A 12469-nucleotide genomic window follows, 5' to 3' on the forward strand; every position below is an offset into this window, starting at 1 on the left:
ACTTGACATGGAATGGCTCTATAGAAAAATTGAATAAGTCAATAATAAATATTCCATTGACTATATATATATATATTTTTTTTTTTTTTACTCTTTTGCTCTAATAAAGTTTACATTAGCAATATCAATTTCCACAGAGGAAGCGCAGTGACATTCCTTTCTCGATTTCCTATGCTCTGACTCCATAAGGTAAGCCTCGAGTAGAAAGGGCAATATGAACGTTGAGCCTCCGTTTTCATATCTCACGAGCTCCTGGAACTTAGCAAAACCGCCCTCGCACCACATCAGGGATAGAGCAGAGGGCGGGCGTTGTCATAGGAACGCACGTACACAGAAGTCGGGGGCCTGCGTGATCGGCGCAACAGCTATGCGTGCCTCTAGGGTTCTTTTTCCGGGGTGAGAGTGCATGCGGCCCTCTAGACTGCGCCGTTTTCCGTCTCTGTGCTCCAGGAGGAGTGGGGCGGGGCCGTTTTCATGGCTGGGCCGGGGGTGCAAGAGCTGCGGGAGTTCGCTGACGGGTGTTTGCAGCAGCTGCAGGAGGTTCTGGCCTCTTTGAACTGGAGCCTGCCAGGGGACGCGGGAGAGGTGAGAACAGAGACGCTTGGAGTTTATCACTTTGCGGCTTCCTGCAAGTGCGCAGCCTCAGTGTCCAAACTCGGAGAACTTTATTGACAGTACACCTCCCGGTAGTCTAAGTGATTTAAGCGGGCAGAAGAGACCTGTTAAAATTGCTCTTGGCCGCCTAGCCATCGATATTCAGTTGCACTTAATCGGGCAGTGCAGCTGAATTTTGATTGTGACCTACCATTAAAAAAAAAAAAAAAAATATGGGCACGCGGTGTTGGGTAAGGGGGACAGTTATACGGGTAATATTCAGTACTGGCACCCACATAGCTAAGGAGGTTCCGGCACCTGCATGAATGTATTTAAAAGGATAGAGACGATAAATACTTAATAATTAGTTCTATAGCGCTTCCAGAGTGAGAGAGCATAGGCTGAAGTTAAGAGCTGATAGGCTCAGGGTGGTAGATGCGTGGAACAGACTTCTGGTAGAAGTTGTAGAAACACAGACCGTAGTTGACTTCTAGAAAGTGTGGAACAGGTACTTGGCGGAGTGGAGGAGATAATAAATGCCGTGGATGGGTAGACTAGATGGGCCATTTCGCCTTTCTCTGCTGTCATGTTTCTATATATGATTTTCATGGCTCTTAAAGGAAATGTACCTGAAGAATAGGGTCTCCCTATATACATTCCTAACTACATCCTTTTCAGAGGAAATTAGCTGATATGGCAGTGCCCAACAAGCATGCTCTGGAGTAGAGGTCTGCACGGGGATTGCGGGAATCCCGTGGTTCCCGTGGGGGGTCCCGTGGGAATCCCCCCCTTAACCCACGGAACTCCCAAGGGGACCCCCCTCTGGCCTACGGGACTCCCACGGGGATGGAAGGCTTTGGAAGCAGGGTTTGTCCATATAATATAATGGACACGTCAGCCTTAGTAAAAGAGGAGGTTTATAAGTTAATTACCTGAACAGAAAACAAAAAAAAGGGTTCCATCAAAGAGATTCCACAAGGAAAACAGCAGCACAAACACAAAAGAAACTGTGCAATTGATGATCCTGTCAGAAGTAATTGCTGCTTTTTATGGGGACGGGCGGGGATGGAGATAATTCCTTGCGGGGATGGGTGGGGATGGAGAGGATCCTGACGGGGACGGGTGGGGACGGAGAGGATCCTGGCGGGGACGGGTGGGGATGGAGAGGATCCTGGCGGGAATGGGTGGGGATGGGTGGGATTTCTGTCCCCGCGCAACTCTCTACTCTGGAGTAGCTCCCAAACTCTGAAACATTCTGCCAGAAAGACTTTATTTAACCCCGATTGTCTCTACTTCAGGAAGTGGGTGAAGTTTTGCTTTACGCATAAGCTTTTAAGGGAAGAAACAATTAACCAGCTAGTCCTACAAACAAGATCTGCTCATACTATAACAAGACTTGCTTATATGTTCTAGCTGAAATAATTATTCTGCACCTTTTATGACTTCTTGCACAATTTTTCCTTAAGTTATGTCGCCCTTAGTTAAGTCTAACATTTATTACTCTCTTATCCATGAGTTACAGCTCCACTTTCTAATCCTGGTAGAATTCTGCACAAAAAATTTCAAAATTGTATGCATAAAATTAGCAAATTTTGCTAGTTTTATTTTCCAAAATTTCAACAATATTGCTAATAGTATCCAGAATTTCAATTAAATCCAGTATTTTCATTAAATTATACCACTTGGTTTGTCACCACCCCATGCTTTCTCTCTGCACCCTCCCTGCCAACATACACGCACTCCCTCTTCAAGCTCAACTTGTAAGATATGACTGCATGTTTATGTTTTGGGTTTTTTTTTAAATGTATTTAAAATTTTAAAAATTATTTCATTACACAAAGCAAAGAGATGGAAATTTAAACAGAAATAAAATATTATAAACATCATTTTCCAAACATAGTAATACCATTTAGCCCACATTTAGAGAGGTTACTCGGAAGTTAGAGAGTAATGATTCTAATGTGAAGATGTTAGATAAACGTCTTGTAACTGAATCTCAGGTAACATCTTTGCAAACATTTTCTGTATCAGCTGTTAAGGATTCCCATGTAATCCATTCAAGATTTGAAATGTTTGAAAATTTTCTAAGAGTTAAGAATCTGCGTTTAGTTAATTTTCCAAGGACTCATTTATTAACACCTGAAATTTTACTAAGGAAATTCTTTAAGGAAATCCTTGGTTTTCTAACGCAGATTCATTACCTATATCAACATGTTACTATATCCCACAAAAAAAGAAAATTACTACTGAAGCAGGGCTAGAAGAACTTGTCCCCACAGAATTTGATCTTATTGGTTTTTTGGAAGACTCTCAAGATACTATTTCAACTAGAGCAACATTACTGATAAAATGCTTAAATGAGTTGGATAAAACACTGATTTTAAAAGCCTATTTTCAGAATAAAAATAAGAAGTTCTGTGCAGACAATGTTCTAGTATTTCCAGATGTTGCCAAGGCAACACAGTTTAAAAGGAAAGCTTTTTTGGCATTAAAATCTCGAGTCTTGGCAATTGAAGCATCTTTTTTTCTTAAAGTTTCCCTGTAAACATTTAATTAAATTTCTGGATAAAGATTATGTTTTTTGGGATTCCTTACAACTTTTTATTAGTACAAGAATCTCATAGATCAAAAACTGATAATTACTGATTTTTATTTGGAGTTAATTGGAAATACCAGCATAAATGATAAAGAAAAAGTAAATTATTATTTTTTTCTATGTTTATTAAGATTTGATATACAGCTACAGCATTTTACTGACCTAAGTGGTTTACAATGCAACAATTGATTAATGAAAGGAAGTCCAATGAAGATAGGAAAGTTAGAGATAAAGACAAGATATGTATATCCTAACAAGTATTCAGTGAGGATGAAAACAAAGAATAAACTGGTGAAGACACAAGGCAGCCTGCTTTCCCAAACTTTCATCAGTCATGCAGTCGGCTCTCTCCCAACTACGGTAATCTGCAGTCTTGGGCAGACAGCCATGCTTCCTCTTCCTCAATCAGTCTTCCAGCTCTCTCCATGTAACAATTCAATTTGCTTTCATTTAAACAGTCAGCCAGCTTAGCTCCCCGCCCCCACCCAACACACAGATAGCTCCTGTGCTCTTCTGTCCTCTTCCCACCTCCATAAATATAAGCAGAAAGTTCCCAGCCAGTTACTAGAATCAGAGTGTAAAACCCAGGACTGCTCACCAGTTCATCTGCTTTTCTCTCTCTGCAGCATATCTTGTCCTCTATAGTGCACAGAATGGCGCAGATTCAGGCTCCATGGTGTTCTCTCACTGTTGCATCAATGCAGTGCCTGTAGTTTCTCAAAACAAGCTCTCTTTTCATTTTTGCAAGAGCAACAGGAGACTACAAGCACTGCAAGGCTCAAACAGAGCTGTTTCTTGCACGAAAAAGAAGATGCTGCAGAGAGGAAATGCAAAAACAAAAAACCAAATTGATAAGGAGCCCAAACCAAATTGATAAGGAGCCCTGTTGATTTTATATTTTTTGATCCTAACAGCTGGCCAATTTCTGTGTACCACTCAAAAATTCTGCAAGGAGAGGGAATTCTGCACAAATTCTTTATTAATTTCCAGGTACTTTAGTTAGATTGTGAGCCTTCGGGACAGTAAGGGAATTTTTTAAGTACCTTCTTACTTCTCATTTATAATCTTAATGTATATTTTCTTCAAACCGCTTAGAACCTAACGGATGTAGCGGTATATAAGAAATAAATTACATTACATTACATTACATTACCGTAAGCAGAATACCTCCAGGAATAAAGACTTACATCTTATGTTGTTAAGATGTTGGTTTTTTTTTTATATTCTTTATTCATTTTCAAGATTACATTAAGTGTTATAATATATTCATTCACATTAACAATAAATACATCACTTACAAACAATCATTGATACATTTCATAAATTCTTATCCCCTCCCCTATCCCACCCCTCCTTCCCATATATTCCATTATCATATAAAACATGTAATAATAAAATCCCCCCTCCCTGCACCTTAAATTGATAAATATAAGGGAAACAATTTTAAATTAATCTTTACAATACTTCGTTAATGGTTTCCACACATCCTGAAACTTCTTAAAATAACCCCGCTGTAATGCAATAAACCTTTCCATTTTATAGATATGACATAAAGAGTTCCACCAGAAATTATAATTTAATCTACTCCAATCTTTCCAATTATACGTAATTTGTTGAATGGCAACACCAGTCATTATGAGTAATAATTTATTATTGTTTGTAGAAATCTGACTTTTTGCTCTCATTGCCATACCAAATAGCACAGTATCATATGATAATGCCACTGGGTTATCTAATAAATTATTAATTTGGTCCCAAATTGATTTCCAAAAATTCATAATAAATGGGCAATGAAACAATAAATGATCTAAAGTTCCTGCTTCTAGATGACAATGCCAATATCTATTAGACAAAGAACTATCTAATTTTTGTAACCTAACAGGTGTCCACAACGCTCTGTGCAACAGAAAAAACCAAGTTTGTCTCATAGATGCTGACATCGTACATTTCATCCTCCAAGACCAAATTCGTGGCCATTGAGATGCAGTAATTTCATGCTTAATCTCAATGCTCCAAATATCTTTTAAACCAGTTTTTAATTTCTTTTTATTAAATCCACTTAACACTTTGTACCATTGGGCGGCCTGGTGACCCAAGAAGTCTGTCTGAAAACACAAACTCCATACTATAATGATTATTAAGGTTTTTCCAATCAGGGAACCCCGCCTGAATGGCATGCTTCAGTTGCAACCATCTAAAATTTTCTGAGTTTTTAAGACCAAATTTATGTTGCAACTGTGAAAATTCAAGCATAGTACCATTAGCAATAACATCATCCAATATTCGTATTCCTGCCATCATCCAATACTTCCAGACTAGTCTCTCTCCGCCAATTTGGATCTTGGAGTTTACCCATATAGACTGTTTTGTAGATTTATAAATTGGAATAGTTGTTAAGTTGCTTACATATCGCATTGTTTTCCATGTATCTACTAGTATACGATTATCTTTACTATAGCTAGGCATTTTGATACTGAGTACATGGCACAGATGCAATGGAGACATGAGTTGCCATTCTAACCACAAGCAATCTGGGAGTTTTTCCATGAGCTCTGGGAGGACCCAATACATACCCTGTTGTTAAGATGTTTTATTATATTTATTAGGAATTATTTACTGCCTTTTGGAAAAAATTCATTCAAAGCTGTGTACAACAAGAATAAATCAAACCTAAGCAATAGACAATTACAACAGTAAATATTCAAATAACAATGGCATAGTATGCTATATTACAATGTAATATATATATGTGTGTATATTATTTGATTTATGTTTACTGCTGAAATTGTCTATGCCCTATATCTGACTTAAGGCCCTATTTACAAAGCTGCGGTAGCGATGCTGCCACAGTAAATGCACCGAAGCCCATTCAATTGCTATGTGTTTCGGTGCATTTACCACAGTAGCATCACTACTGCAGCTTTGTAAAAGGGGGGCCTTAATCTTGCTGTACATTGTCTTGTGTAAATTTCTTTTTAAAAAGCAGTAAATAAATCCTGAAATATAAATAAAGCAGTTTTTTTTATTTTATTAATCAAATTATTCAAATACATATCACCAACTGTGACAATAGGAAAATTAAGAAATGAAAAATTTACATAAAAAATTCAGTTGGGGAAATAACTAACATCTCGCTCATCCACAAGTATAGAAAATTGCATTTATTATTGATATGTATTTGGATCTGTATTTCCAACTTCATTTTGTTCTGCTTTTTATGATTTATATTTTTCTTTGCATATTTTTCCTAATATTTTCATTTTTGTGCTTGTTCTCCTCAACATCTTTCTCTTCTACCTGTTCCTCTTCTTTGGCCTCTAACCCCTGCCACTTCCTGCCTCTTTCCAGCTTTCTCAATCTCTCCCAAAGCTGACAGTGGTAACATTCTTTCTCTTTTGGCTTCGAGCAACAATCTCCTGGTTTGGACTCTGAGAGACAGAATGCCCCAGCAGCTCTGTGGTCTAGCAGTACCTGACATTATGTAACCCACATGTATGGTTCTTTATGTACTGTGAGTTCTAATGCTCTAGTCACAAAGAGATGTTTATTAAACCTTGATACTGTCTTCCATCTTACTGTGCTTCAATGTATGCGTACTGCTTTGGATTCAGATCTAAACTTTTATTATGATAAAACTGTAGAGCAAAATTGCATGGGTGCTAAATGTGCTTAAATTATTTTGAATCTATTTAATATAAATTTGTACAGTTTTTAACTTGTTGATTATTAGATTTCAAGTGGTTTACATATTACATACAGGCACTTTCTCTGGTTCAAGGGGGTTCACAACTATATTTTTCTACCTGGGGCAGTAAAAGGTTAAGTTACTTGCCCAGCTTCTGGATTTTGCTCATAGAGTTCACAGGACTCACTTGTAGTCAATCTTTTTGCTAGTTAAAGCAGATGTGGATTGTGAAAAATTGCAGAAAGACCTTAGGAAATTGGAAGACTGGGCATCCAGATGACAGATGAAATTTAATATGGACAAAGGCGAAATGATGCACATTGGGAAGAATAATCCAAATCATAGGTACCAGATGCTAGGGTCCAACTTAGGAGTCAGCGCCCAAGAAAAAGATCTAGGTGTCATAGACAATACGCTGAAATCTTCTGCCCAGTGTGTGGTGGCCAAAAGAGCAAACAGGATGCTAGGAATTATTAGGAAAGGAATATTAAAATGCCTCTGTATTGCTCCATGGTGCATTCAATTCTGGTCACTGTATCTAAAAAAAAAAATATATAGTGGCATTAGAAAAGGTTCAAAGAGCTACCAAAATGATAAAGAAGATATAACTCCTCTCATAGGAGGAAAGGCTGAAGAGGTTAGGGCTCTTCAGCTTGGAAAGTGGGACAGCTGAGGGGAGATATGATTGAGGTCTACAAAATCCTGAGGGGACATTTAATGAAGTTACTGTGCTTGGAAATACCTTTAAAACAAATAGGAGGATTTTTTTTCACTCAATGAATAATTAAGCTCTAGAACTTGTTGCCAAGGGATGTGGTATCGGTGGTTAACGTAGCTGGGTTTAAAAATGGTCTAGAAAAGTTCCTGGAGGAAGTATCCATAGTCTGCTATTGAGACATGTGTAACCACGCCCCTCAGCGGAAATCCTGCTGTACTCTTCCCGCAGTTTTTGTAGTTGCTACCGTGTTTCCCCGATGATAAGGCAGGGCCATCAAATAAGACAGCCCCCCCTTTTTAGAAAAAATTGTAAAATAAGGCACCCCCCCCCCGCAAATAAGCCACCCACCGATACCTGTGCTTACCCGAATCGGGTGGTACGGTGGGTGACTCCGTGTGGTCCCTCCGTCTACCGCGGGGGTCGGCAACCCGCGGCTCCAGAGCCGCATGTGGCTCTTTTCCACCTTTGCCGTGGCTCCGGTAGTGTGTCACGCAGGAATGCAACTTACAAGTCCGGCGTCGCGGCGGGAAATAGCCATGCTGAGCAGTGAGCTCAGCACGTACACAGATGAAAGCCTTGCTTGCTGATTGGTCCGGCGGCCGTGCCGCCGGACCAATCAGCAAGCAAGGCTTTCATCTGTGTAGTGCTGAGCTCACTGCTCAGCATGGCTATTTCCCGCCGCGACGCTGGACTTGTAAGTTGCATGCCTGAAAAACAAATCATCCTGGCCGGGGTCGTTGTCATGCTCCGGAGATCTACAGCCTTCCTATCTCCCTCTCCCTTCTACCTGCTTCCGGCCACATCCCCTGCTCCGTGGCTCTCTTCGGCAACTCAGCAGCAGCGATCGACACAAGCTTCTGACGTCGGGGCCTACCCTCTGCGAGTCCCGCTTGTTTCAACTTCCTTTTTCCACAAAGGCGGGACTCGTAGAGGGAAGGCCTCGATGTCAGCAGCTTGTCTTGATCACCGCTGCTGACGAGTTGCTGAAGAGAGCCGCGGAGCAGGGGGATGTTGCCAGGTGCAGGTAGAAGGGAGAGGGCCAGATGCAGGACTCGTGGGTGAGGGAGGAGAAGAGAGAGGGGAGGGAAACAAAAGGAAATATTTCATACTGGGCTGGGCCGGAGTGGAGGGAGGGTGGAAAGACATTGAAAGGGTAAATAAGGCATCCCCCCGAAAATAAGCCCTAGAGCATATTTTGGCCTTCCAAAAAAAATAAGACAGTGTCTTACCATCGGGGAAACACGGTAAATAGGCCGATAACTCAGGCGGTACTTTCACCTTGCTCAGGCAGTACTTTTACCTTGAGGAATGTGAGTGCAAATAAATTGGGAAGGGGAATAAGGAAGACAGCAAACTACTGTTCTAATTCGAATTGTAAAATGTTTAAAATCATTGTAAAATGTTTAAAATCACATGTAAGTATTAAAGTGCTTTTCTTCCTCCTAGATCCCAAGTTTTCAGATTCTATTATTCAACCCCAGTACTTTGAATTAAAAAGGAAAATCGATCCCAGTACTTTCCCAATTAAAAAGGAAAATCAAATGTCTCAAAAGCTGTGTACACACAAACAAAAAAACTTACTGTATTTTTTGCACTATAAGACACACCTGACCATAAGACGCACCTAGGTTTAGAGGAAGAAAACAAGAAAAAAAATATTCTGAACCAAATGGTGTACTAATATATTTAATAAAATATAGCAGAATAATATTTCAACCATGTAAAGTCAACAGTGCTATTAAGAACCATCATCATTGTCATTAACAAATAAGGAGAGCCTTTAACCCTTTCAGGACCAAGGGACATATTTGTCCCATAACTTTAAAATCCTATAAATTTTGATTGGGATAGTCTACAGTTCTAAATTTGATATGTACGGATTCCATATGATACTGCCTTTATGTAAACAAACTGGTTCCGACATTCATTCATTAGCGTCGTTGCCAGATTGATGAGAAGATTCACTTGCCACACTGTCCATAAGCCAGAAGTGTGATTTTTTTTAAAAAAAATAATATTTCATAAAAAAAATCAATTTTTTGGCATCTGCAAGCCCTTTTTACCATAAAAATGTCGTCAAAACCACAAAAATTGGCCTACGATCCTTATGGTCCTGAAAGGGTTAAGGTTCAAGCAGTCTTCTAATTTTCTAGGCTCTGCACCCAGTCCCCCTCCCTGCCTGTCTCTGCATCCAGCCCCCATCACTCCCTGCCATGCTCTGTACCCTGTCCCACCTCCCTGCCCTATACTCTGTCCCCCCTCAGGAGGGATCCATCCCAGCCGAGTAACAATTTTTTTTAAAAAACCCCATACCTTTTTTTTCACCTTTTTAAATCCTGGTGGTCCAGCGGTGTATCGCTGGAGTGATCTTTCTGCGTTCCTGTCCCACATTGAGCCCCTCCCTCACTGGATGGCTTCCTTAGATCTCGCAGCCAGCGGCGCACAAGTCAGGAGTGAGCTTTTTGTGCTCCAATCTGGCCCCGCGCCACTCCCTGAATGGCTGCCGTCACTATTTCTTCCTCTTTACCAATAATATTTCTCCACCAGTGTTGGTTCCCTCAGCAACATCCTATCTTATCCTAAGCTATTTCCTAACTGACTCCAACAGGTAACAGCAGCCACCAGAATGTTTACCCTAGTTACCAGGGCAACCAGCAGCACATGTATGCCTATGCAATATGTCTCTCAGAATTCTGCAGGAATTAATCTCTTCATGAGATCAGAGCCCTCTCAGCCTCAGAAAAATGTTTTTAACGCCACAGGGGTAGAGGAAGCTTACCCTGAAATCAGTAGCATGGAAAGTTGGTACTATTTGGGTTTCTGCCAGTACTTGTGACCTGGATTGGTTACTTTGGAAACTTGCTAGATGGACCATTGATCTGACTCGGTATGGCTATTCTTATGTTTATGATCTCTTTCTAGAAGAGGAATGTGCTAGCTCAGCAAAGGACTAAACCAGTGACATGGTCTGCTGGAAACTTGTACCTCTTTAAAGACCTTCCAGAACATACGAGTTGGCTGGTCTCCCTCTTTTTTTTTTTTTTTAATAATTCTTTATTCATTTTCAAACTTACAATAAGTGTGATAATATGTCCAAACAAATTAACAATAAATATATCACTTAATAATCATCAATGGTACAAATGATATGCTCTTATCTCCCACCCTTCCCTATCATATAATCAATACCTTATACAATATACAATAAAATTATCCCCCCTCCCTCCCCTTACAATTGAACTTGTAAATTTAAGGGGAAAAAAAGTCATCTAATAATAATAATAACTTTATTTTTCTATACCGCCATAGTCAGGCGACTTCTAGGCAGTTCACATTGGAAGTAGGCTGGACAGTCAGCGAATGATAAGGAGCCTAAAATAGAAACATTTTACATAAACAAGTTACATATTAATTTAAGTTCCATGGGTAAAGAATACATGAAAAAATGGAGCTTCCTGAGAGATTGTATAGTGATTACGGGGGGGTTTGTTTTCGTTTAAGGGAGGTCTATTTTAGTCAATGAATTTGTCGAATAGGGCGGTTTTTATTGCTTTTCGGAATGCATTGTAAGTCAGATTGGGTTCATTTATGCAGTTTCGCAACCAGACTTGTCTATTCGCTTGGAGCATGAAGGTTCTATCCAGGAAGGATTTATATCTGCAGCCTGAGATCTTTGGGTAGGCAAAGATGTTTTTGTTTCTGGTTGTTCGTATGGGGTTGTGCAGAATGAAGTGAGTTTGCAGGTAGGAAGGTGCTAGTCCCCAGACTTGTTTAAAACAGATACAAGCAAATTTGAATAGTATTTGTGCTTCTATTGGTAACCAGTGTGGTAATCAGTACAATACTTTGTTAATGGCTCCCAAACATCTTGAAATTTCCTGAAACATCGCCGCTGTATTGCAATAAATCTCTCCATTTTATAAACATGACATAAGGAATTCCACCAGAAATTATAATTTAATCTACTCCAATTTTTCCAATTATACATAATTTGTTGAATGGCAACCCCAGTTATTATAAGTAATAATTTGTTATTATTTGTAGAAATCTGACTTTTTGCTCTCATTGCCATATCAAACAGCACAGTATCATATGATAATGCCACTGGGTTATCTAATAAACAGTTAATTTGGTCCCAAATTGATTTCCAAAAATTCATAATAAATGGACAATAGAATAATAAATGATCTAAAGTTCCTGCTTCGAGATGACAGTGCCAACATTTATTAGACTTAGAGCTATCCAATTTTTGTAACCAAACAGAGGTCCATAATGCTTTAAGTAACAAAAAAACCAAGTTTGTCTCATAGATGCCGACACTGTACATCTCATCCTCCAAGACCAAATTCGTGGCCATTGAGATGCAGTAATTTGATGCTTAATCTCAATGCTCCAAATGTCTCTCAGACCAGTGTTTGGTTTCTTTTTAATAAGTCCAGTTAATAATTTATACCACTGGGCGGCCTGGTGACCCAAGAAGTCCGTCTGAAAGCATAAGAACTCCATACTATATTAATTATTAAGGTTTTTCCAGTCAGTGAATCCCGCCTGAATGGCATGCTTCAGTTGCAACCATCTAAAACTTTTCTGATCTGTTAAGGCCATATTTATGTTGCAACTGTGAAAATTCAAGCATTTTACCATTAGAAATAACATCATCTAATATACGTATTCCTGCTATCATCCAATGCTTCCAGGCGAGCCTTTCTCTGCCAATTTGAATCTTGGAGTTCAGCCATATAGATTGATTTGTAGATTTGTGAATTGGAATAGTTGTTAAATTACTTACATAATGCAATGTTTTCCATGTATCAGCTAATATTCTATTATCTTTACTGTAACTAGGCATTTTGATTCTGAGCACATGGAAAAGGCG

At 39.4% G+C, this 12469-nt stretch overlaps 1 protein-coding gene across 1 annotated transcript in view; it reads left to right on the forward strand.

Annotated features, from left to right (window-relative positions):
- The first annotated feature begins 391 nt into the window (after window positions 1–391).
- Window positions 392–12469, forward strand: part of SNRNP48 (small nuclear ribonucleoprotein U11/U12 subunit 48) — a 77739-nt gene continuing 65661 nt past the window's right edge. Inside the window, exon 1 of the mRNA XM_033934735.1 lies at window positions 392–585. Within this exon, the coding sequence (XP_033790626.1) occupies window positions 475–585 (111 nt within the window). The 5' untranslated portion in view covers window positions 392–474. The remainder of the gene's footprint in view (window positions 586–12469) is intronic.

Source organism: Geotrypetes seraphini, chromosome 2 (genome assembly GCF_902459505.1).
Source record: "Geotrypetes seraphini chromosome 2, aGeoSer1.1, whole genome shotgun sequence".
Lineage (NCBI taxonomy): Eukaryota > Metazoa > Chordata > Amphibia > Gymnophiona > Dermophiidae > Geotrypetes > Geotrypetes seraphini.